The following is a 26,660-nucleotide window of genomic DNA, read 5'->3' on the forward strand; positions in this document are numbered from 1 at the left end:
CCCAATCTGGGTCTCTTACAGCACCTAGGGCCATCTGATTAGCATTGGTTGGTCCCTTATTCTACCTCTCCTAGCTGCCTGAAACCCCAGCTCACTTCCTCGCGCAGTGGGCGCCCGATACGTGGAACACTGAGGAGTGCCCTTTACTTAGCTCGTGGAGAACTTGAATTGATGATCAGTGCTCACACGACATTAGGAATTTCTTTCCAAGCATTGTAGGCTGGGGCCACACGAGGCCTCTCCATTTTCCTCGCGCACCATAGCCTCCTTGCCTGCACCTACTTCATGCCCTCGGCTTCCACAGTGCTCTCGTCCCAGCTGGGCCGGGAGCCCGAGGGTTCCCTAGGTCGCTGGACCTGCCCGGCCGACCCGCCAGGGCCCCAGCTCCGGCTCTCGGGACAGGTACAAGGGGCCCCACGTGGGCCTGGGAGCCGCCATCTCGCGTGCTGGCAGGACCAACTGGCGCTGTCGGAGCCGCGGCGGGGCGGAAGCTGCTGCCCGTACTCAAGATGGCGGCCCCGGCGGGCGGGGCCCACGGCTCGGAGACCGCGCGGAGGAGCGGCAGCATGGCGGCGGTGGCCGAGGAGCCGCGTCGGGGGTACTGGGACGACGAGGAGGAGGAGGAGGAGGAGGAGGAGGCAGTGAGTGCGACGGCGGAAGCCCGCGCGGCGGTGGAGAGGGTGGCCGCTCGGCTGTGTGCGGGGAAGGGAGTCGGGACGCGGCGGGCGTGCGGGGGCTCCTGGCGGGATTGTGCCTCAGGGCGCGCGGAGCGGCGGGCAGCTGGCCCCAGCCCTATGGGCTACACGGAAGTTCGAGGGGGAAGGAGGGAAGTTACCTTAAGTAACGGCGCGCGCTTCCTCGTGTTGAAAGCAGGACCTAGTTTTCACAAAGGTGGGATCGTTGCATTGGGGAGGTTTGGCTTCTCTCGTTAATGCCTGCTTCTTCCTGCACACTCGCAAGCTAGCGCCTTTAACCCCTCTTTCTTCCACCAGGAGCAGTTGGTTCTGGTGGAATTATCAGGAATTATTGATTCAGACTTTCTCTCAAAATGTGAAAATAAATGCAAGATTTTGGTGAGTCTTGTAGAATTAGGGGGTTGTTGTAGATTTTCTTAAATTTAAAACAAGAATGAGTGGTGAAATATACCCGTCCCTAAGATTGATATATTAATTTCACGTGAACAAAGCAGTGAACGCTGGAGACAATTACAGTAGTACAGGGGGACTGTGGGAGCAGCTGGGAGAAAGTTAATGTCTAACTCTGCCTGAGTGTCTGCCTGTGTGGCTGGAGAGGTAGAGATTTGGAGGGTTAAAGCATTTTGATATGGAACATTAGGTTTTGAAAAAATACACCGTTTTATATAGTGAGGAGGGTGAGAAAAACACAAAGGGCAGAGAGGATAATTAGATATGCACACAGAGGTTAAACAGATGCAAACTGGTATATATAGAATGGGTAAACAACAAGGTCCTACTGTATAGCACAGAGAATTATATTTCAATATCCTGTGATAAATGATAATGGAGAATATGAAAAAATGTATATATGTACAATTGAGTCACTTTGCTGTACAGCAGTGATTACACAACATTGTACTTCAACTATACTTCAGTAAAAAATAAAATTAAAGGGGCTTCCCTGGTGGCGCAGTGGCTGAGAGTCCGCCTGCCGATGCAGGGGACACGGGTTCGTGCCCCGGTCCGGGAAGATTCCACGGGCCGCGGAGCCTGCGCCTCCGGAGCCTGTGCTTCGCAACGGGAGAGGCCACAACAGTGAGAGGCCCGCGTACCGCAAAAATAATAATAAAATAAAAATTTAAAAACTTCAAAAAATAAAATATGGAAAACAAACAAAAATAGTGTGGAGAAGGGAGAGAGAATACCTATTAAGAAAGGACTTCAGGGCTTCCCTGGTGGCGCAGTGGTTGGGAGTCCGCCTGCAGATGCAGGGGACACGGGTTTGTGTCCCGGTCTGGGAAGATCCCACATGCCGTGGAGCGGCTGGGCCCGTGAGCCATGGCCGCTGAGCCTGCGCGCCCGGAGCCTGTGCTCCGCAACGGGAGAGGCCACGGCAGTGAGGCCCGAGTACCAAAAAAAAAAAAAAAAAAGGACTTCAGAGACCTCACACTGTGCTGTTGACTTGAGCTATGGTATTGTGAGTTACCGTCTGTTTTATTAAAATCTTTTGAGCATTTTTTTTTTTTTTTTTTTTTGGCAGTTCGCGGGCCTCTCACTGTTGTGGCCTCTCCCGTTGCGGAGCACAGGCTCCGGACGCCCAGGCTCAGCGGCCATGGCTCACGGGCCCAGCCGCTCCAGTGGCATGTGGGATCTTCCCGCACCGGGACACGAACCCGTGTCCCCTGCATCGGCAGGCGGACTCTCAACCACTGCGCCACCAGGGAAGCCCTCTTTTGAGCATTTTTGACAAAACTTCCTCTGTTCTTACTTTATGTTGAAGAGGATGTTGATTGAAATAGACCTTGCTACTTGGGTATGAATTAAGTAGTCTTCAGTTTGTAGCTGCTGTGATGACAGCAGTTTTAGCTTATCTTTTACTTGCTAGGACAAGAAGCTCTAAAGGTTCCCCAGCTTTGGAAATCAGTCTCCTTGGTAGCAAGGTTTCATGTAAAAGTCTTGGTCTTTTTTTGCCATGCCACACGGCATGCGGGATGTGGGATCTTAGTTCCCTGACCAGGGATCGAACCCATGCCCCCTGCAGTGGAAGCGCAGAGTCTTAACCGCTGTACCACCAGGGAAGTCCCTTGTGCTTTCTTTTTTAAATTGAGAAATAATTGACATATAACATTATACTAGTTTCAGCTGTACAACGTTTTCAATATTTGCATATATTGTGAAATGATCACCACAATGTCTAGTTAACACCCATCACTACACATCGTTACAATTTTTTTTTCTCCTGGTAAGAACTTTGAAGGTTTACTCTCTTAGCAATTTTCAAATATAAAGTACAGTATTATTAACTATAGTCACCATGATGTTCTTAAACATCCCAGGACTTATTTATTTTGTAACTGGAAGTTGGTATCGTTTGAGCCCCCCCTTCAACCCATTTCACCCATTCCCCCCACCCCCAAGGCTTTTTCTAATGATGATTTTTTTAATGATCCTCTATTCTGTTGTAGGGAATTGATACTGAGAAGCCCATTCTGCAAGTGGACAGCTATGTCTTTGCTGGAGAGTATGAAGGTAGGAGGAAGTCAGATAGATGAAACTCCCTTTTTTTTTTATATGCCTTTCAGAGAAAGTAGCTCTGTTACTTCTCAACAAGTTGCCTTCATGTTTTTCTGCAGACACTCTTGGGACCTGTGTTATCTTTGAAGAAAATGTTGAACATGGTAAGTGATTGCTATGTTGACTCAACTCTTTTTACTCTGAAATATTTCAAACATACTTATGTATGGTGGATATTAAAATTATAAGATCTCATGTACCCCTTGTCTAGCTGTATCAAATCCTCCCTTTTGGTTAGGTAGTTAAAAAACATTCCACATACCTTTGAAGCCCCTTGTATACCCCTCTCCAAACCTACTCCCTTCCTCTGTCTTCAGAGTTAATCACTCTCCTGAATTTGGTGTTTTTCTTTCCTATACCTGATTTTATATTACATATGTATGTATCCGCACACAATAAATAGCACTTTCTGTGTATTTTCACACTTGATATAAGTTATAGCATATTATACATATTATTCTATGTCTTTTTTCAATTAGAGATGTTTCGAGATTTATACGTGTTGATATATATCTGTTTTCCCTGTTGCTTAAGATTCCATTTGTGACTATACCACAGTTTATTCTCCAATTTATGGACATGTAGGTTGCTTCCATTTTTACCAGTAATTATTAATAACTACTAAAATTTACTGAGTGCTTTCTGTATGTCAGGCACTGTTCTAGGTGCTATAAGTATTAACTCATTGAATCCTCACCACAAGTCTATGAGGTAGATGCCATTGTTATCTTCATTTTATATTTGAAGAAACTGAAGCACAGAGAGGTAAATAACATTCCTGAGGTCATACACAAAATAAGAGGCAGAGCCAGGATTTGAACCCAGGTGGTCTGCTCCAGAGCCCATTTTCATAATTATGCTTATTAACTCACTACAGAAATGCTGCCATGAATACTTTTATGTTTCCTTTTGCATATATGTAAAAATGTCTTGATGAGTGGGTGTACTAGATTCAACCATATGAAATTACCAATTTGGGCCGAATAGCGACAGTTTCATGTGGTTGAACTTAATAGATGTCACTGTGTTGCTTTCTAAAGTGTAGTATCAGCCACACAGTGGCAGGGTGTGGAAGTTTTCCGTGTGCTTCACATCCTTAGCCCAGAGCCTCATCCTCCCTCCTGCCTACGCCCACAGTTTTGATAAAGCTGTGACCCCCAGCAGCAGGTTGGCAGCAGTTTTTTTCTCATCTTCTTTCATGATCGGTAATGTTCTCCACTCCAGTCCGGCTTCAAGCAGTAGGTCTGCCTTTGGTCCTTCACTTTGAGTGGCAGAGTTTTCGACCTCATTACCCTGTAAGGCCAAATTCCTGGCCTCCCTTTCCTGCTTCCGGGCTGGAGCCTAATAGGCCCATAGCTTTAATCTCACTTTGTGTTTCTGTCCCCTAGAGATGTTTGTTGTCTTTGAGTTCACTGTGCCATCTGTTCTTATGTATTTTATCTGATATTTCTCTGTGCTTGGAGCTGGAGGAATGAGTTAAATCTTTTTTTTTTTTTTTTTTTTTTTAAATCCTGAACTTACTACACTGTCTTGACAGGAAGTAGTTTAACTCTCTAAACTGGAATCATTGAGGCTTAACATGATTATTTGATGGCATCAAGCAGTATAATAGTGTTCATTTTATATTCTAGTGGATGCAGAAGGCAATAATAAAACAGTGCTAAAATATAAATGCCACACAATGAAGAAGCTCAGCATGACAAGAACTCTTCTGACAGAAAAGAAGGAAGGAGAAGAAAACATAGGTTAGTTCACTTAGTTCTCTGAAAATAGGTGATTTGGTATTGGCTTTATGAAACACTGCTGCCAGGATGTTCTTTGTACTTTGTAGTAATAACTATATGTGATAGGTAAAGTATATTAAAATTGAGGGTACTCCATGAAAAGTACCAAACATAGATTTAGAATTGAGTTGAATTCTCACATAGCAGGGGGCACTGGAGACATATAAGAAATTTCTATCTTCTTTGCATTGGAAACGATTGTGAGGAGTTTGTCAAGAAACTTGACATGATTTCAACCCCAGGGAATTCAGCAACTACTTCTCTCTCTCTCTCTCTCTCTCTCTCATTAAAACTTCTTTGTAAGTGCAGAAGATATGATGATAGCAGTTCTCGATTCCCAAGGAGTAACCCCATAGGATCTCCTGAACTTTTGGCAGATGCAGTAACCTTCCCCAAGATGCTCACAACTGGAAGAAGCTGGCTTTATATGTGGGAGGGACTCTAGGACCAGAGTTGTTAGTCCTGTGTCTCATTCTTAATGAGCATCCATTTAGCCTTCTCCAGTTGCTCGTCATCCCACACTAGAGACCTTAGGCCAGTGCTTCTTGCACCCATAGCAGGCGCACGTTTGTGGAGATGAGCAAATAAACACTTGGTGGTTTAAAAACCCATTGTTCACCACACCAACCTGTTTCTCTTGCCCTAGGGAATTTGGGACACAGTCAGAATAAAGGTGTTTGTCCACCAAAAAAAAAAAAGGCTTATTGCTCAAAGACATATTTGAAACTCTAGTAAATGAGACCCTATTGATGAATATTCATGGTTTGATTTATTGTATTTTAAGGAATAAACATTTGAAGGTACATTAATCATTTAGAAATTAACTATACCAGCTACACGTAACTATATAACAAATCTTTGTTCTTATATATTCCACAATTATCCCTTTTTTTAGGCACTCCAAAAATAATAGGAAGTAGGCACTTGAAGTTCTAGAATGAATTCGAAAGGCAGATACATACCAGATAGCTTAGCTATCATTTAGATATTCTTTTTAAAGGAAGTTATACAATTTCCTCTCCTATAGTTCTTAATAATCTAATAGATCTTTGGGAAGATTTGTATGTATCTTTCAATCAAATAAATTAGTAACGAACTATTCAAGGCTGTATTGGTTATCTGTTGCTGCATAAAAAGTTACCCCTAAACTTAAAGGCTTAAAACGACAACAACAGAACACCATCTTACACGTTTCTGTGAATCAGGAATTGGGGAGCAGCTTAGCTAGGTTGTTCTGGCTGGGGTCTCTCATGAGGTTGCAGTCATTGTGTTGGCTGGGCTGTAGTCATCTGAAGGCTTGAGTAGGGCTGGAAAATCTAATTGTAAGATGGTTCACTCACATAGCTGGTGAGTTTGTGCTGCCTGTTGGCAGGAGGCCTCACTTCCTCACCTCCTCACACTACTGTCTGAGTGCCCTCCTGACACGGCAGCTGGCTTTCCCAGACCAAGTGATCCTTAAGAACAAGGTAGAAGCCACAATGTCTTTTATGAACTATCCTTAGAAGTCACATTCTGTCATTTCTGTGATATCCTATTCCATGTGGGAGGGGACGACACAGGGGCGTGCTTGTCAGGAAGGTGAGGATCATTGGGGACCATCTTGGAGGCTGGCTGCCAAACATGGCAAGATGCTGGAGGCAGAACAAAATAGACAGGAGATGTGGTCCTTACTTTCTAGGAACTTGTACTCTAAAGTATTGAAACAGACATGGATGACTATGACTCGACACCCATTTCACTCAACTTATTTTAAGTATCTGTTATGTGCCAAGTATTATGCTAGATAAGAGTAGGCTTTACGATGGCTTTGAGGTTTTGAACTTGGTGACTAGGAGAATGACGTTATAGCAAGAAAAAACTATGAAGTCAATAGTTGAAGCTGAACTGGAGGGAAAGAACAAATCGATTTTTGAAAGAGGGAGACTTTACAGTAGTAATACATGAGAAAAGATGTGGGATCAACAGTAAGGATGTTTCAACAAACAGCTGCAGAAGAGTTAGTTTATGATGGGGGATAGGAACAGATGGATGCGTGAACAGGGTGACGAGATAGGTTGGTATATCTTACAGCTATCTAACGGAACTTTGAAGGTGAGAGTAAACAGCTTGGGCTATAGGAATTGAGGATCCATTGAAAATACTTAACTGAAAGGGTCATAAGGATGAAAGAAAAAAATGGCTAGCATTATTGGAGCAATTTTTTTTTTCAAGATTTATTTATTATTTATTTTATTTATTTTTGGCTGTGTCAGGTCTTAGTTGCAGCACACGGGATCTTCGTTAAGGCATTTGGGATCTTTCGTTGCGGTGCATAAGCTCTTCGTTGTGGTGCATAGGCTTCTCTCTAGTTGTGGCGCGCAGGCTCCAGGGTGCGTGGGTTCTGTAGTTTGCAATACACAGGCTCTAGTTGAGGCACCCGGCCTCAGTAGTTGTGGCATGCGGGCTTAGTTGCCCTGCAGCATCTGGGAGCTTAGTTCCCTGACCAGGGATCAAACCCGTTTTCCCCTCATTGTAAGGAGGATTCTTTACCACTGGACCACCAGGGAAGTCCCTGGAGCAATTCTCAATTATGGGAATTCATTGACAGGTAAGGGCTTTGACTGTGAGTATGGAAAGGAACAAAAAATTTTTTCAAGGGTTTTTTTTTGAGAGGTGTCTTATTTCACAATTGGATTTTTCAACTCAAAGTGACAAATAAATGTTGACTCAAGATGATAGAGTGGTATCATCCATTGTATTATGAGAACTGAATGGGTAAGGAGAAAGTTGTAGGGAACTGACAAAATTTTCTTCAAGACAAAAGATGGCAGTGGGAGCTTAGTTATCTCTCAGAATGAGTTGGGAATTGGACTCTGGGAAAAGGGCTTGGAATAGTAACTGAAGTTGATTACTTTTAGTGATTTTGATGATGCATACCCTATAGGCATTCCAAGGTCTCCATGTAAGATGGAAATTACATGATCATTTATCAGTAGGTACAGGCACCATGTTCCTTTCTTTACGTTGGGGTTTTATTTTGATAGATATTCATATGAACAATTAAATTAAAAATATATGTAAGTAACTGAAATTCCTTTTTCATGTTTCTTGGTTTGTCCCCCTGCCTCCTCCATTAGGTGGTGTGGAATGGCTGCAAATCAAGGAAAATGATTTCTCCTGTAGACCCAACATGATTTGTAGTTTTCTGCATGAAAATGAAGAGGATGAAGTTGTAGCTCCAGACCCAGATAAATCTTTGGAGTTGGAAGAGCAAGAGATTCAAATGAAAGATAATTCAAACCTGAGTTATGAACAGGAGAAACCACCGAACTTGGATATAGAGGATTCTGGTCCTCTTATTGATATCCCTTCTTCTGAGACAGAAGGCTCTGTTTTTATGGAAACTCAAGAAACTGCCTTAGAAATCACTCCTAGATGAAATGTTTCTCATAAAAACTAGTCATGAAGTTTTTAGAGTTTTTATATAAAATAACTGGCTTTGTAGTTTTCAGTTCACAATTTTATTATTTTTGTTGGCTATATACACGTTTCCAATTATAATATAGTTTAATATACTAGAATCATTAAGGACCAGATACGAGTTTTTAAAAATATGGTTTCAATGACTATAGGGACCCTTCTGTGATGAGTCCTTTAAAATGGGGGTTTTACTAAGGTAAGTTTGAGTTTCTATTGCAGCCATCACAAATTACCACAGACTTAGTGGCTAAAGTGTATTAAGCTACACAAGTGTATTGTCTTATAGTTTTGTAGGTCAGCCATCTGATATGGGTCTCACCTGGGCTAAAATCAAGGTATTTGCAGAGCTTCATTCTCTTCTGGATGTGGCATGGGGGACTCCATTTCCTCATTCATTCAGTTGTTGGCAGAATTCAGTTCTTTGCAGCTGAAGGATCACGGTCCCATTTCCTTGCTGTTGGCTGAGAGCCATTCCCAGCCAAACCACTTCTAGACGCTGCCTGCATTCCTTCACTCATGGTCCCCTTCTCTTCAAAGCCAGCAATGGTCAAGTCCCCCTCAGTCTTTGAATCTCTCCTGCTTCTTCCATAATCCTATTGATGATGGACCCTTCTGCCTTCTTTTAAAGGTCCATTTGATTACACTGGGCATATCTGGGTAACTTCCCTATTTTAAGGTCTATAACCTTAATTCCATCTGCAAAGTCCCTTTTGCCATGTAATTTAAACAGGCATAAAACTGAGAATTATGGCATGAAAATATTTGGGGGGCCATTTTCCAGTCTACCAAAGTCAGTATTACTCCTGAGAACAGAAAAAGAATTCAGAAGTGCTTAAGGGTGAAGGTACAGTTCTGATATTCCAGCTGTAATTTCACTTCTTTCCCACTGAAGAAAGATGATTGGAATTCAGCTGTAACATTCTACAATATTATGGTGATAACCTAGATCTACCCTAACTTGTATTTTTTAAGTAAATTAGTCACAAACTTTGATACAGGTTGAACTATATGAAATTACCAATATTTGTTTCTGACTATAAAACTCTGCAATTTTATATGGTTTAACCTGGTATTAATAAGTTGAAACACTCCTCACATTAATTATATCTCACAACTGTTGGAGGTGTAACTTTGTTGTGACAGATTAGAGAACTAATGTTCTAGGATGAGGAATTTTTTCCTTCAGTAGGTTTTGTAAATTTTTACTGTTTATTTGGAAAACAACTTACCCTGATTAAAAGCATTTCCAAATCATAAGTGTGTATCCTCCCAATTTTTATATGACTTTAGTGTCAGCTTTTGTTTAATCAAAAGCTTATTTTTTTCTACCAAATGGTATGAAGTCTCTATGTGGAGAGACTGCTAATTACTTGAGCCAGCATCTGGTCTTCCTTTATTTGTTTGTAACAGAATCCCAGAATTTATTCAGGTTAGCAGTGTGCCCAGCTTTCCTCATGTATATGAAAGTGGCCGTATTATCTAGATGTTAGTTCTTCCCAGCTTGATCTATAGTTTCAATGCAATCTGAAATAAAATCACAGCAAGTTTTTTATGGATATTGTCAAACCAACTCTAAAGTTTATATGGAGAGGGAAAGACCCAGAATAGCCAATACAATATTGAAGAACATAGTAGAAGGACTTCACGACTTACTATAAAACTACAGTAATAGAGACAGTGGGAACTGCTGAAAGAATAGACAAATCGGTCAATGGAAGAGAATAGAGAGCCCAGAAATAGACATACATATAGTAAAATGATCTTAGATCAAGGAGCAAAGGCAATACAATGGAGCAAACATAGTCTTTTCAATAAATGGTCCTGGGACAACTGAATATCCATATGCAAAAGAATGAAGTGGGACCCCCCCATCTCTACTATATGTATATATAGATTTATTCAAAATGGACCAAAGGTCTAAATAAATGTAAGAGCTTAAAATGATAAAACTCTGAAGAAATACAGGTATAAATCTTTAGAGACTTCCCTGATGGTCCAGTGGTTAAGAATCTGCCTGTCAATGCAGGAGATATGGGTTCAGTCCCTGGTCCGGGAAGATCCCACATGTTGCAGAGCAACTAAGCCTGTGTGCCACAGCAACTGAGCCTGCGCTCTAGAGCCTGTGAGCCACAACTACTAAGCCCATGCGCCACAATTACTGAAGCCTGCACGCTCTAAGGTCTGCGTGCTGCAACTATGGAAGCCCACATGCCTAGAGTCTGTGCTCCCCAGGAAGAGAAGCCACCGCAATGAGAAGCCCACGCACCGCAACGAAGAGTAGCCTCTGCTCACTGCAACTAGAGGAAGCCTGCGCTCAGCAACGAAGACCCAATACAGCCAAAAAAAAAAAAAAATCTTTTATTATGTTGGATTAGGAAATGTCCTCTTAGATATAACACAAAAATTGCAAGCAACGAAAAAAAGATGGATACATTGGACTTCATCAAAATTGAAAAGTTTGGGCTTCCCTGGTGGCGCAGTGGTTGAGAGTCCACCTGCCGATGCAGGGTACACGGGTTCGTGCCGTGGTCCGGGAAGATCCCACATGCCGCGGAGCGGCTGGGCCCGTGAGCCGTGGCCGCTGAGCCTGCGCGTCTGGAGCCTGTGCTCCGCAACGGGAGAGGCCACAACAGGGAGAGGCCCGCGTACCACAAAAAAAAAAAAAAAAAAAAAAAATTGCAAAGGTTTTCGCTTCAGAGGACACTATCTAGAAAATGAAAAAGCCTATTCAATTGGAGAAAATATTTCAAATTATATATCAGATAAGGGACTTGTATGTAGAATATATTGGAAACTATTACAACCCAACAATAAAAAGACAACCCAATTTAAAAATGAGCAAAGATTCGAATAGACATTTTCCTGAAGGAGGTATACAAATGGCCAATCAGCCCATGGAAAAAATGCTCAAAATCGTTTGTCATCAGTGAAATGCAAGTGAAAACCACAATGAGATACTACTTTACACCTGCTAGGATGGCTTAATGAAAAAAGATGGACAATAGCAAATTTTGGAGAGGAATGGAGAAGTTGGAACCTGTGATTAATAGAATAATGCTCTCCCCAAAAGATGCCCATGCCTAAACTCAGGGATCTGTGAATATGTTACCTTATTTGGCCAAAGGGAATTTGCTATATGATTACGTTAAGGATTTTGCGATGGGGGTTATTATTGTGGATTATCCAGTTGGGCCACATGTAATCACACGGGTTTTATAAGAGGGATTCAGAAGTGTCAGAGAGAAAAAGAAGTTGTGGCAGTAGAAACAGAAGTTCAAGTGATGCCTTTTGAAGATGGAGGAATACTAAGGAATGCAAACAGCTTCTATAAACTGGAAAGGCAAAGAAACAGAGTCTCCCTGGAGCTTCTGGGGGAATGTACCCCTACTGACAACTTAATTTTAGACGTGTAAAACTATAGTCTTCGGGCTTCTAGAACACTAACATAATAAATTTGTGTTATGACAAATTTGTGGTAATTTGTTACAGCACCAATAGAAAAACCAATTCCAAACCCTCTTACATTGCTAATGGAAATGTAAAATGGTGCAGACAGAAAATAGTTTGGCAGTTCCTCAAAATGTCAAACATAGAATTACCACATGCAATTCTATTCCTAGAGAACTGAAAACAAAAGTCTACACAAAAACTTGTACATAAATGTTCAAAGCAGCATAATGCATAATAGTATAAAAGTGGAAACACAAATGTTCATAAATTTTTGAATGGATAAACAAACATGGTATATCCATAGAATGGACTATTATTCAGTCCTAAGTAAAGAAATTAATGTACTAAGAAAGAAGTACTGATACATGTTACAACACAAATGAACCTTAAACATGGACACTTATGAACACAGTAAGTGAAATAAGCCAGATACAAAAGGCCACATATTGTATGAATCCATTAATATGGTATGTTCTCAATAGTCAAATCTACGGAGACATAGATTAGTGGTTGCCAGGGGTTGACAAGGGTGGAAAGTGGAGAGTGCTACTGGGTTATGAGAGGGTGATAAAAATGTTTTGGAATTAGTGGTGATGGATGTACATCTTTGTGAATATACTAAAAGCCAAGAAATTGTACACTTTACGGGGTAATTTATGGTATGTGACATATACGACAACTTAAACATTGGGGGGAAAATAACAATCAGAAGTGTTATTTTCTGCATACATTTTATGTGCCAGGCACTGTGGCAGTTATAAACTCTGTTTATAAACTCTGCCTCACTGATCTCACAGTTTTGTCAACAGTGCATATTTCACATTGATAATTTTAGTGACTATGAGTACCTACCATGCCACCAACCTTTCTAGCATCCTGGAGGATTCCCAGATGAATAACACCTGGTCCCTGAATATCTGAGTCCAGGTATACACATGAGACAGGCTGGGACCTGGGACCATTTCCTGCAGTGCTGCAATGCTTGCACCTGAACAAACGTCTCCTGGAGTAACAAAATACAAAGAAACTATAAGAGACTAAAAATATGTGCATGCACAGTTGGGGCAAATTATGGGCAAGAAACAAAAAGATCAGAAAAACCCCATTGCCACTTCTGCAGAGCTGGGTGCAAAGGGAGCAAAAGCAGGGTACTGCGCATGCCCCCTGCAACCAACACCACCAAATGCATGAGCAAACCACCTAAGCTACCCCTCCAGCCCACTCCTGGACACACACTACCCTCACCCCATATAAGGAACCAGCTCACCTGCGCCCCACCCCCTACCTTCGGGAACTAGCAAGGGAACCTGTTACTTGGTTTTGCTCCTTCCTGCAGCCACAGAAGCCCCCCAAAAGCCTTGTCTGAATTTCTTGACTGGTCTCTTACCAATTTCTATTGATTGGGGAAGGCCGAGAACCCTGGTCTATCACACACAGGTGTGTACATCAAGCTCCAAGAGGAGCCTGTTGATTTCCGGAAAAGAGCCAAGACAAACACCGGTAACCAAGGAAACAGAGCGCTATTTCATCTCAAACGGCCGCCAGCGCCTCCAAGCCTCCACGTCGGCGGCGGTGCCAGGAAGTGACGTCACGCCCAAGTTCCGGTTCCTCCTCGGTCGTTGCGCTGCCGTATCTCCTGTAACCCTGCGGTACACGTGCGTGCGCTAGGTGGGCGCTGTGGTAGCATGGACGCTTTGGATCGAGTTGTGTAAGTGCAGTGGGTTCTTTCCCCGGGTAACGTTGGGGAGAAGGGCCTCTGTAGCGGGACGGAGGAGTAGCGCCTCTGCCTCCCGCTCCTCCTGGCCACGCTCCTTCCTCACACCCGTTGCCACTCCGTGCGGATGTATCCACTAGTTTGGGTTTCCGTCTGTTGGGGCGGCCTGCGGGGAGACGGAGAGCAGGGAAGGCCGTGTGTGGGAGCCGCGGCGTGGAGGTGGCAGCGAGGCGTTGGCCGCTTTTATCCTAGACAATAAGAAGTGTCTCGGCTTCCGCAGAAGTGAGAGGAAGGTGAGAGAGGTGTTCTGGGCACAGAACACCTGACTGAGGTGCTCTGAGCACAGGCCTGGGAATGTGACAGATTGAGGTGACAGTCCGGGCCCGTCCACTTAAAGCTATGCGACTGGGCCATTCAGTCCCCCTAAGTCTCAGTTTACTCTGTAAAATAGCGTTCATAATAGTCGCACTTCTTAGAACTGTGAGGAATATTTGCGAGAATATATATAAAGGCTTTGCGGCAGCACGTAGAGATGCTCATTAGCTTTTTTTCTTTTTCCCAAACTTGTACACTTCTCTGAGTTATCCTTGGGTAATGTCTGCTTTATATTAGTCCAGAAAATGTTTATCGATCTCATAAATAGTTCTGCTGTTATTTGCTATGGGTTTCTTGCGTTTTACCTGGGTTAACATGTAATCAAAAGGACAAATTATTCTTTTGGTCATTAAATCAGCGATTTTTGCACATGTGCTGAATATTCCTCTGCAGGTGCGGGGACCGCAAAAATGAGTAAGACTAGTTTACTGTCTCATTGTGGGACAAACAGCTAATAAAACGTACAAGGTGTTATTTTCATTAGTTGCTGGTTAGTCAGAAGCAATAAAGCACGTGGAATATAGAACATATAGCACTTTTATTGGGTTATAGACACACTAAATCTCTCCTGGTTTGACTTAAAAAGTACTGTGTATCTTTATCAACCAGTAAATGATTAGAAGCTTTAAATGTGCTTGACATTTTATCTGGTGAATTTTTAAAGTCTGCATGGTAAGGTAAGTTTGTGCATATTCTGTTTTGCTTTTACTTCACGAAGTGTCCGTGGGACTGGAAGGAGGGAGGGTCATAGTTATTTAAGAGACGAGGAATTATTTCAGCAGATGGCAGAGAACTGTTGGAAAATCAAGATTCTCACCGTAGTGTAAGCAGAGGTGAACAGAGTGTATAAAAACATTCTACTCCTGCTGTCACATCATACAATCAGAATAATGGATTTGTTTTCCCTTCATATCTTGCAGAGTGATTGGTCTAGGTTAGTTTTTTTTTTAATGCCTTTTGTATTTATTTTTTAATTTTTTGGCTGCATTGGGTCTTCGTTGCTGCGTGCGGGCTTTCTCTAGTTGTGGCGAGAGGGGGCTGCTCTTCGTTGCAGTGCGCGGGCTTCTCATTGCAGTGGCTTCTCTTAGTTGCAGAGCACAGGCTCTAGGTGTGCAGGCTTCAGTAGTTGTGGCACGCGGGCTCAGTAGTTGTGGCTCGTGGGCTCTAGAACGCATGCTCAGGAGTTGTGGCGCACGGGCTTAGTTGCTCCGCGGCATGTGGGATCTTCCCGGACCAGGGCTCTAACCCGTGTCCCCTGCATTGGCAGGCGGATTCTTAACCACTGTGCCACCAGGAAAGTTCTATCTCTTTTTAAATAAAAGGTTTAGAAAACAGTAATAAAAGAATGCTGGGAATATAAAAATGGGAATCTTTTTAAAGACCATATCTAATAAAATTAACACTTACTTAACAGTAATAGCTGAATATCTTTTACTAATATTCCCCTAAAAAGTGAGATTTTGTTTAGTGGTGGAATCCTAACTGATAAATGTCATGTAATGTCTCTGTTGATTTTTAAGAATTTGCACATAAGTCATGGTTTTGTAATAATGAGGAACATGTTTTAAGTTGTTATGAATTGTGATTTTTCTGAATAGAAAGCCCAAAACAAAAAGAGCCAAGAGATTCCTTGAGAAAAGAGAACCGAAACTCAGTGAAAATATTAAAAATGCTATGCTGATTAAAGGGGGCAATGCAAGTTCAACAGTGACACAAGTACTTAGAGATGTGGTACGTATATATATACTTACTTTTTAAATGGTGTTGAAATCATTTTAGGAAATTTTTAGCATACTAGTTGGACTGCCTGAGAAATACATAGGTAAGTTTGGCTTGCTTTAAGAAATGCTAGCCTTAGAGAAAAGCTAACGTCTCACCAAGGCACTGACTACTGGTTTTCCTTACAGCAGCTAGTTCCCTTAGTAAATTTCACCTGATTTCAATTACTAGCATTTGATTTACTCACATTTCAGGAACATATCTAATTTGTAAAACGAGGTAACTGCATATTACTATCTATTCTTTCAACAATACCAACTACTGTGCTAGGTGCTGGGGATTAATAGTTACATAAGACACAGTCTTTCCCTTCAGTGAGCTTAGTGAGGAAGACAGACAAGTAAAAGTTAACAGCATTGTGAATGAAGTGCTGTGCTGGAGGTACACACAGGATAGGATGGGAGGCTGAGTTAAAATCCCACGGGGGTTGCCACACACAGGATGGGCTTCCTAGAGATGACACTTAAGCATCATTTTGAAGGAGGAGTTGGAACAAGAAGGAGAAAAGGAAGCGGAAGAGAAGGGCTTCCAAGGCTGAGGAAAAAGCTTGTGCAAAAGGGCGTGTGAATGAGCATGATGCATTTGGGGAACTGCAGATAACTGGGGATGGCTAAAGGAGAGTGGGCTAGATGAAGCTAGAATTTAAGGAAATGAAGGGAATCATTTAAATTGGATAGAATATTGAAAGGGCATAGAAATTTTTAATTAGGAAAGTCCCAGCTAAGAATATTAAGCTTGTGTTGCACGTTATAAGTGATCAAAAGGGAGCCATGCAGAAGATAGCAGAATAGGATTCAGGGACCAGGATAATCTTGTATAATGACTGTTATAATGCTTGATTTTTACCTCTGCTTTTCAGAATGTGCTTTGTTTTGAAAGCTATAAATTATGTTTTACAGTATGCACTGAAGAAACCATATGCAGTTCTGTATAAAAAGTAAGTCATGATTTCTTTTATTTCACTTATTAAATTATATTGTTTCATTATAAAAGTAACAACCAACCACTTTATGGGAGATTTAGAAAAATATTTTGGTTAAAAAATACTACAATTCCTTACATACATAGCTATGAGTATTTTATTTTTATTTAATTAATTTATTTTAAAATATTTATTTATTTGGCCGCGCCTTGTCTTTGGTTGCGGCGTGCGGGATCTAGTTCCCTGACTAGGGATCGAACCCCGACCCCCTGCATTGGGAGCACGGAGTCTTAACTGCTGAACCACCAAGGAAGTCCTGCTATGAGTATTTAAAATTTGTTTGTTTCCTGTCTGTGTTTTCATTTGTACTGAATATTCTTACAGAGTTGTAATCATAGCATTATGTATTATTTTAAAATAGTAATAGACTTACAGAAAAGTTACAAAAATAGTAGAGTTCCCATATACCCTCTCCCAGCATCTCTTAATGTTATAACTTCCATAACCATAATACAGTTATCAAAAGTAAGAAATGGACATTGGTACAATAATGTTAATTAAATCATAGGCTTGATTTGGTTTGCACCAGTTTTTCCTTTTTCTTTTTTTATAAATTTATTTATTTTATTTATTAATTTTTGTCTGTGTTGGGTCTTTGTTGCTGCGCACGGGCTTTCTCTAGTTGCAGTGAGCAGGGGCTACCCTTCGTTGCAGTGCGTGAGCTTCTCATTACGGTGGCTTCTCTCATTGTGGAGCACGGGCTCTAGGCGCGTGGGTTTCAGTAGTTGTGGCTCACGGGCTCTAGAGCACAGGCTCCGTAGTTGTGGCGCACGGGCTTAGTTGCTCCGTGGTATGTGGGATCTTTCCGGACCAGGGCTCAAACCCACGTACCCTGCATTGGCAGACGGATTCTTAACCACTGCGCCACCAGGGAAGCCCCAGTTTTTTCATTACTATCCTTTTTCTGTTCCAGGATCCCACATTGTGTTCAGTTGTCGTGTCTCCTTAGTCTCCTCCAGTTTGTTACAGTTCCTCAATCTTTCCTTGTCTTTGATGACCTTGAAACTTTTGATGAGTATTTGTCAGTTATTTTGTAAAATATCCTTCAGTTTGCACTTGTCTTAAGTTTCTCATGAGTGGATTGAGATTATGCATTATGGGCAGGAATACCACAAAAGTCATGTGTCTTTTTCAATAAATCATACCAGGGAGTACATGATGTCTTATTACTGTTGTTGTTAACCTTGGTGAAAGTGGTGTCTGCTGGGTTTCTCCACTATAAAGTTTCTATTTTCCCCTTTGTAATTAACAAACGTTTAGAGGAGATACTTAGAGACTATGCAAATAATCCTATTTCTCCTCAAACTTTTGTGTATTCATTTTAGCATTCATCAGTGGATCTTGTCTACAACAGTGATTACTGTGGTGTTCTAGTAGTGGTTTTCGATTTCTCTCATTCCCTCTGCGTTTATTAATTGGAATTCTGTAAGGAAAATCTGTCCCTTTTCCTCCATTTGTTTAATTACTTATTTATGTCAGTGTGGACTTACAGATATTTATTATGTTCTTTGGGGTTATAATCCAGTGCTGTCATGATTTATTTATTTATTTAATTTTGGGCTGTGTTTGGTCTTCGTTGCTGCGCACGGGCTTTCACTAGTTGTGGCGAGCAGGGGCTACCCTTTGTTGCGGTGCGTGGGCTTCTCATTGCGGTGCTTGTCTTTGTTGCGGAGCAGGGGCTCTAGGCTCGCGGGCTTCAGTAGTTGTGGCACGCAGGCTCAGTAGTTGTGGCACATGGGCTTAGTTGCTCCGCGGCATGTGGGATCTTCCCGGACCAGGGCTCGAACCCTTGTCCCCTGCATTGGCAGGCAGATTCTTAACCACTGTGCCACCCGGGAAGTTCTGTCATGATTTATTTTGTTGCATAAATTGTTCTCCATTTGGCCATTGGGATCTCTGTCAGGTTGGCTTTTCAAAGTGCCCCCTGTGTTTGAGCACTTCCTTTCTGGCACCACAAGATGCTCTGGGTTCATCTTGTAGTTTTCATTGCCACAGCCTTGGAATCAGCCCTGGTTCCATATATTGGAGACTGATAATTTAGAAACAGATCTATGCTCAGTTGCTACTGGAGTGTCATTGTCTCTAGGTCCTCTCAGCAGACAGAGCTTGAAAATAAATATTATGTACATTAACCTATGCATGTATGCATGTCTATATTTGTTTATATTTATTTATATATTAAAAAACCCTGAGTTGATACTGATACTTCCTAAAAATTCATGAGTGCATACTAGTGCTTCCAATTCCAGTCGGATACCAGAGACTTCATTCCAGCCTTTCTCCTTTTCTTCTTTGTATCTTCTATCTTCTGACAGTATGAAACCTTGCTTTTGTTATAATATATTTACTTATTTGTGTAATTCTAGTAGTTTCAGAATTTCCAACCTTATAAGAAACAATTTTACTAACTAGAGTATGGAATTTATGTGCAGTTCTTTTTGTCTTTAACCTCACAATATGCAGTAAAAATATTGTTTTCCAGTGTAAGTCAGGTTAGGTTATTTTTGCCCCTTCAGTGTGATTGTGTTATTCATTTATACTATAGTTAAGGTCATTTATTACAGTCTGTATTCTATTTTGGGTTTTCTATCACTTCCTGGTTGTTGGTTTTTTTTTTTTGCGGTACGCGGGCCTCCCACCGCTGCGGCCTCTCTTGTTGCGGAGCACAGGCTTCGGACACGCAGGCCCAGTAGCCATGGCTCACGGGCCCAGCCGCTCCGCGGCATGTGGGATCCTCCCGGACTGGGGCACGAACCCGCGTCCCCTGCATCTGCAGGCGGACTCTCAACCACTGCGCCACCAGGGAAGCCCCCTGGTTGTTTTTTTAATTTATGTATGTAAAATTTACTGTTTGTGGTGTATACGTTCATGGGTTTTGACAAATACATTGAGTTGTGTCTGCCACTGCAGTCATGGTACAGAAACAGTTTCATTATTCTGACAATTCTTTTGTGCCTTTTTCATTTGTCTTGTAAGCATTTTTCTACTGATAGGTGTCCTTTAGATATTATTTTTAATGCTAGTATAATGCCTATTAAATGGTTATACTAAAATTTACTTAACTGTTCCTTAACTTGAGGAAATTTTGATTTTCTTTTTTGTTGTTGTTGTTCTTATAAATAATGCTAAAATGGCCATTTTTACACAAATGAGTTCTTCTTTTGTATTGGTTCCTACATGAGATTTCTAGACGTGAGATTACTGGGTATAGCTTCATGCCCAATCTAGCATATTAACAGTAGTGCTTTTTGAGAAGTTTGGCAGAGTAAAATGTACGAGTTTCATGGGTCACTACCTACTTTTGGTTTGTTTTTTAAAATTAAGAAGTGAAAATGACATTTTGTTTAAACTTGCATTTTCCCTATGTTTCCAACAGGTCATATTTGCCTATTTGTGAATTGCCGTTAGCTGTTAATCATAAATGCTGCAGTAATTTTTCCTGATTTGTTTGTGTTGCATCATTTTTTTAAATACTTTTTTGTTTTTTACTGATTAAAAAAGTAATATATATTTATCTTACATAATTGGGATAAGAGTAAATAATCACCCATAGATAAGCACTATGTATATTTTCTCCTCATGCAGTTTTATATCTATATATCTTTTTCTTTGAACAAAATTGAGATCATGTGTATATGACTTTATTTCTCTTTAAATTCATAAAAATTATGAACTGTTTTATACTTTACTTACATGACTAAAAATCCAAAAATATACAGTGAAGATATAAACACACACTCTTCCCAGGACAGCCACTATCATTAGTTTCTTATATGTCTTAACAGAATTTCTTTATGCATATTTAAGCAAATAAAATTACATAATCTTATTTTTCTCCCTTTTGCATGAAAGATAGCATTCTGCGTTTCTCTACCCACTGTTTCTCCATCTCCACTACTACTATTCCTGGTCCAACCCACCATTTTTTTCTTTCTCTCCTGGATTACTGTGATAGCTCCTTACTAACCCCTTCACTCTTGCTGTGGTACATTCCATCCTTACATAGCAGACAGAGCAGTCCTTTAAAAAGAACATTTGGGGCTTCCCTGGTGGCACAGTTGTTGAGAGTCTGCCTGCTGATGCAGGGGACACGGGTTTGTGCCCCGGTCTGGGAAGATCCCACATGCCGCAGAGCGGCTGGGCCCGTGAGCCATGGCCACTGAGCCTGGGCGTCCGGAGCCTGTGCTCCGCAATGGGAGAGGCCACAACAGTGAGAGGCCCGTGTACCGCAAAAAAAAAAAAAAAGAACATTTGGGGCTTCCCTGGTGGCACCGTGGCACGCCTGCCAATGCAGGGGACATGGGTTCGAGCCCTGGTCCGGGAGGATCCTACATGCCACAGAGCAGCTGCGCCCGTATGCCACAGCTACTGAGCCTGCACTCTGGAGCCTGTGAGCCACAACTACTGAGCCCACGCTCCAGAGCTACTGAAGCCTTCACACCTAGAGCCCGTGCTCTGCAACAAGAAAAGCCACTGCAATGAGAAGCCCGTGCACTGCAACGAAGAGTAGCCCCCGCTCACCGCAACTAGAGAAAGCCCGGGGAAAGCAACGAAGACCCAACGCAGCCAAAAATAAATAAATAAAATAAATAAATTAAAAAAAACACTTGAATCCAATCATATCACTGTCTTGCCTAAAACCCCCCAGTGCTTCCTGTTACTCTTTTAATAACTTACGTTCCTTACCTTGACCAACAAGGCCCTACATATTCTGGGCTGAGTCTACATCTTTGACCTCGTACCCCGCCGTTAACCCTTTGTTCACTAAGCTCCAGTGACATTTGTCGTCTGTTTCTTGAATAGTCTAAGCTTGTTTCCATCTCAGAATCTTTTCTTATTCTGTTTCCTTTTCCTGGAATACTCTTAACCTCAAAACTTTTCCATGGCTAACTCCTCATTTATCAGGTCTCAGCTCAAATAATCATTTTCCATTCTTCACACTAACACAGTGCCCTGTTTTATTTTTGTCACAACAGATATTACTTTTTGAAATTGTTCATTTTTCCTCTAAAATGTAAGCTCCGTGAAAGCAAGGATCTTGTTTGACATGGTATTATGGTATCCCTAGCTCCTAGAACAGTGCCTGGCACATAATAGGCACTAAATAAATATTTGAATGAATAAATATTCTTCTAGCTTATTTTTTGATCATCTGAATATAAAATTATCTTAATATTTATTGTTATGGATGAAGTATTAAGATTATTAAAATTAGGGTAACTTTTTTTAATATTAGGAAAAATATTACAAGACCGTTTGAGGATCAGACATCATTGGTAAGTAGAATCTTTCTGATTTAAGAAGGCATATAAGTGATTATTCAAACTAATTCATTTAATTTAATAGTACTCCTAATTTATGATTTTGAATTAGAAATCATCCTATGTGAGGGAATTTTAATGCAGAATGCAGGGGAAATAAGACTTATACTTTCAAAAAGATGACTATAGAGCTTACATTTCACTGAATGTTATGTATTCACTGCTTGCAAGTATGTTGATAGAATTTTTAAAAATTGAATTACATTTTAAGTGCATAATTAATGGATTGTCAAAAGGAAGCTTGTTATGGATCTTTTTATAGAGCAAGTTTGATTTAAAAAAATTTTACTTTTCTTTTTTTTGAGTGTTTTTAGAATAAGAAACACTACCCAAATGATTACTAACAATTGTCAGTTGCTTTACTAGAGTTAATCAAATTCCCGTTTGAGTGTATTGGCAATCAAAACTAAATGAAAAAGTCTAGTGAATGAAATCAGAAGATAAAAGGTGGTATATAATAAATGGGGAATGATGAGTGGACTTTGAGTATGTGATGATATTAGTTTCTTACTAAAGAAAATCTTAGGGGAATACGTGGATTAAACTATTTAAGTTGACTTAAAAAAAATCAGAACGTGATTATGTTCTCTTGACAGGACTGCCATTGCTTGTTCTTTTAATGAATTTAAAAGAAAAAATGTTTGAAAAGAATCTCAATAACTAATTAGAAAACTGAAATTGAGCATCTTATCCTAATTTGGCAACTAACTGCAGTGAAAATTATATTAAGAAAATATTGTCAAAATAAATAGTTTTATTTTAATAAAATTGCTTTTATCATAGTCTTGGGTTTTTCACCGTCATTTTTGAAGAGATCATGAAAGTAAAAATGGAGGGTCTAACCCAGAAATCTCTCTCTTCCACACGTGACTTATCCAGGGCTGATTTTGTTTTGTGACACCATGGTGCTTTCAGTTGAGTGACCGCTTTGTAGAAGTGTTATGTTGTAGAATCTGTAGCATTCTGTACTTTTTTTTCAATCCAGTGTCAATATGACAGCTTTTCTTATACTTAAAATTGTGGCATTTCCTCTCTTTGATCTCCCACTTCCAGAGACAGGAGATATTTCATTGGCTGTAATAAATCTCAGACCACTAGAGCTCAAAATGACTGTGGAAACAGTGATCATGTTGGAAATTTGGTTGAATTCCTCCTCCTGACTGCCCATCCCCCAATAGCACATTTCTTACGCTGTAATCTTGGAACTGTGCTTTAGCACAAGAGTTAGCAAATATACCTCCTGTGGGCTAAATCCCTGTTTCTGTGAGGACCACAAGCTAAGAATGGTTTTTACATTTTTAAAGTTTTTTTTTTTTTACACCATATTAAAAGTCTAAAATATATACTATCTAGTCTTTTGAAGATAATTTGTCTACTCTTGCTGTAGAATTTTAACAAAAAGCAGACTTTATGGAGAAGGATGACAGATGAGTACTATATATATGTGAAAGGTAGTTTATGGAAAGCTTTGGGCTGTTAACATGAGAATGTAAAAAAAATTTTTTTTAAGAAAGGATTTTCATTGATTTGGACATTTAAAAAACATTTCTGAACACCTGCTTTGTGCCAGACACAGTGTAAGTTGCTTTCCCATATGACGTGTCACATGGCCCTTGCAGATTTTTTCAGGAAGTGTTATTGTCTTTGTAATTCTCAGAAAGGCTGACCAGATCCCATAGCAAATGGCAAAGCCAGAATTCTTGGCCTTTCTGACTCTGTATCCTCTACATAGGGAGTGGATAGGCAAGTAGGTAGTTGTTTGTTCCTATTTGCTTCTGCTTAAACACTGGAATGAATGATAACCAAACGAGGGGCCTATACCTCAGGGGGTCTTGCACTCAATAAAGAAAAGTTGAGGACTGTGGTTGCTTCGAATGTTCTTTAACATTTTTGTCATTAATTTAGGAAGCTTTTCCAACTATGCTAGAACTAGACAAGAACACATTCAATCTAATTTTTGTGATAAGATTGGGAATCTCAATAAACTGAATCAAAGTATGTAGGATATAAAGTATAGGCACTAGTGTAGAAGGAGCTGTCCAGGATTGAAACCCCATAATTGTGTTTCCATCCCTCTCAAATCTGTAATAGAAGTCAATATTTTTTTTATTTTATTTTATTTTTTTTGCGGTATGCGGGCCTCTCACTGTTGTGGCCTCTCCCGTTGCGGAGCACAGGCTCTGGACGCGCAGGCTCAGCGGCCATGGCTCACAGGCCCAGCCGCTCCGCGGCATGTGGGATCTTCCCGGACCGGGGCACGAACCCGTGTCCCCTGCATCGGCAGGCGGACTCTCAACCACTGCGCCACCAGGGAAGCCCAGAAGTCAATATTTTTGAGAGCCAGTTGGAGGAGATATCTCTTACTGGTAGGAACATCATAGATCTGTCAGTCAGTCCTGGCTTGGTACATAGAATGGAACTAGTCACAGCTGGGATGGTGTGGAGATTCTAAGGCAAGATTCCCGTGTGGATGAAGTTTGCAGTGAAAAGTAGTTGTATGCATTGTAAACTCATGAGTACAGTTATAAACATCCAAAGGATAGGGGTAAGACAGGAATAAAGACTCAGACCTACTGGAGAACGGACTTGAAGATATGGGGAGGGGGAAGGGTGAGCTTTGACAGGGCGAGAGAGAGTCATGGACATATACACACTAACAAACGTAGTAAGGTAGATAGCTAGTGGGAAGCAGCCGCATGGCACAGGGATATTAGCTCGGTGCTTTGTGACAGCCTGGAGGGGTGGGATAGGGAGAGTGGGAGGGAGGGAGACGCAAGAGGGAAGACATATGGGAACATAAGTATATGTATAACTGATTCACTTTGTTATAAAGCAGAAACTAACACACCATTGTAAAGCAATTATACCCCAATAAAGATGTTAAAAAAACAAAAAAACATCCAAAGGAACCATATTGATTAATTCATGTAAGTCCCCAGTATATTCGTGTGTGTCCTTTTTTTTTTTTTTTTTTTTTTTTTTACGGTACGCTGGCCTCTCACTGTTGTGGCCTCTCCCGTTGTGGGGCACAGGCTGCGGATGCACAGGCTCAGCGGCCATGGCTCACGGGCCCAGCCGCTCCGCGGCATGTGGGACCTTCCCGGACTGGGGCACGAACCCACATCCCCTGCATCGGCAGGTGGACTCTCAACCACTGCGCCACCAGGGAAGCCCCGTGTGTGCCCTTTGAGTGAAGGCATTTGTTCAGCAAATGGAAAACTTGGTGTGCTATTCCAAAATAACTGCATAGCTGAAAATAAAGGGCCTTTTAAAATTTATTAACCTAGTAGTTTTCATATATTTTTAGTCTTAAACTTACATCTTTTCCTTAGGTACCCCAAATCAGAAAATTTGAAGTAAAAAGCTACAAATAAAGTCCTTTTTCTTTGTTTATTCTTATCTAGTTCATTAAGTCTTCTTTAATTTCCACTGAAAAAAACTGATGTACATTTTGTTTTTAGTTCAGAGGTACAATTCTTTTTCTTTTTTTTAAATTGAAGTATAGTTGATTTACAATGTTGTGTTAGTTTCTGGTGTACAGCAAAGTGATTCAGTTATATATATTCATTTTCATATTCTTTTCCATTGTGATTTATTACAGGATATTGAATATAGTTCTGTGTGCTATACAATAGGACCTTGTTGTTTATTTTTCTAGTAATATGTTAAGAAAAACCCAAAGGAACTTCTTGGCCACCCCAATATATATAGTAGATTGTATCTGCTAATCCAAACTCCTAATTTATCCCTTCCCCACTCTCTTTCTCCTTTGGTAACCATAAATTTGTTTTCTGTGCCTGTGAGTCTGTTTGTGTTTTGTAAATAAGTTCATTTGTTCCATATATAACATACATAACACATATAACATATATATCATATGATAAGTGATATATTTTGTCTTTTTCTGTGTGACTTCACTTAGTATGATAATCTGTAGGTCCATCCATGTTGCTGCAAATGGCATGATTTCATTCTTTTTTATGGCTGAGTAGTATTCCTTAGTATAGGTATGTATCACATCTTTTTTTTTTTTTGCGGTACTCGGGCCTCTCACTGTTGTGGCCTCTCCCATTGCGGAGCACAGGCTCTGGACTCACAGGCTCAGCGGCCATGGCTCACGGGCCCAGCCGCTCCACAGCATGTGGGATCTTCCCAGACCAGGGCAGGAACCTGTGTCCCCCTGCATTGGCAGGTGGACTCTCAACCACTGCGCCACCAGGGGAGCCCTCACATCTTTTTTATTCATTCATCTGTTGATGGACCTTTAAGTTGCTTCCATGTCTTGGCTGTTGTAAACAGGGCTGCAGTGAACATTGGGGTGCATTTGAATTATAGTTTTGTCTGGGTATATGCCCAGGAGTGGGATTGCTGGTTCATATGGCAACCCTATTTTTATTTTTTAAGGAACCTCCATACTGTTTTCCATAGTGGCTGCACTAACTTAGATTCCCACCAACAGTGTAGGTAGGAGGGTTCCCTTTTCTGCACACCCTCTCCAGCATATGTTACTTGTAGACTTTTTAATGATTGCCATTCTGACTGATG

The 26,660-nt window shown here is 41.0% G+C and overlaps 2 protein-coding genes across 5 annotated transcripts in view; both read left to right on the top strand.

Moving 5' to 3' along the window:
• The first annotated feature begins 509 nt into the window (after window positions 1–509).
• On the top strand, window positions 510–9,751 carry GTF3C6 (general transcription factor IIIC subunit 6). The gene is made up of 6 exons (XM_022554467.3): window positions 510–641; window positions 993–1,073; window positions 3,143–3,206; window positions 3,311–3,355; window positions 4,883–4,996; window positions 8,152–9,751. Exons 1-6 carry the CDS (start codon window positions 510–512, stop codon window positions 8,451–8,453), a joined length of 738 nt encoding a protein of 245 aa, XP_022410175.2. The 3' UTR covers window positions 8,454–9,751.
• A 3,779-nt stretch (window positions 9,752–13,530) lies between these two features.
• The window catches only part of RPF2 (ribosome production factor 2 homolog), a 54,348-nt gene continuing 41,218 nt past the window's right edge, over window positions 13,531–26,660 (top strand). For 3 of the 4 annotated variants that reach the window (XR_016395166.1, XR_016395167.1, XM_022554438.3), the window contains exons 1-4: window positions 13,531–13,652; window positions 15,632–15,764; window positions 16,712–16,749; window positions 22,031–22,070. Coding sequence is in view for 2 of the 4 variants with exons in the window: in XM_022554438.3 (XP_022410146.1) it covers window positions 13,630–13,652; window positions 15,632–15,764; window positions 16,712–16,749; window positions 22,031–22,070 (234 nt within the window). In the remaining 2 variants the exon portion in view is untranslated. Of the gene's footprint in view, window positions 13,653–15,631; window positions 15,765–16,671; window positions 16,750–22,030; window positions 22,071–26,660 lie in introns of those variants that run through there. The other variant, XM_022554451.3, reaches the window with a different exon arrangement.

The sequence above is a fragment of the Delphinapterus leucas genome, chromosome 12 (genome assembly GCF_059928025.1).
Source record: "Delphinapterus leucas isolate spDelLeu-1000000601 "Yukka" chromosome 12, BTC_Dleu_Yukka2, whole genome shotgun sequence".
Classification (NCBI taxonomy): Eukaryota; Metazoa; Chordata; class Mammalia; order Artiodactyla; family Monodontidae; genus Delphinapterus; species Delphinapterus leucas.

Coding starts and splice junctions, on each gene's coding strand:
- GTF3C6 (XM_022554467.3), top strand. CDS start 510: ATGGCGGCCCCGGCGGGCGGGGCCCACGGCTCGGAGACCGCGCGGAGG. Junction 642..992: donor AGGAGGAGGAGGAGGAGGCA/GTGAGTGCGACG, acceptor TTCTTCCACCAG/GAGCAGTTGGTTCTGGTGGA. Junction 3,207..3,310: donor CTTTGCTGGAGAGTATGAAG/GTAGGAGGAAGT, acceptor GTTTTTCTGCAG/ACACTCTTGGGACCTGTGTT.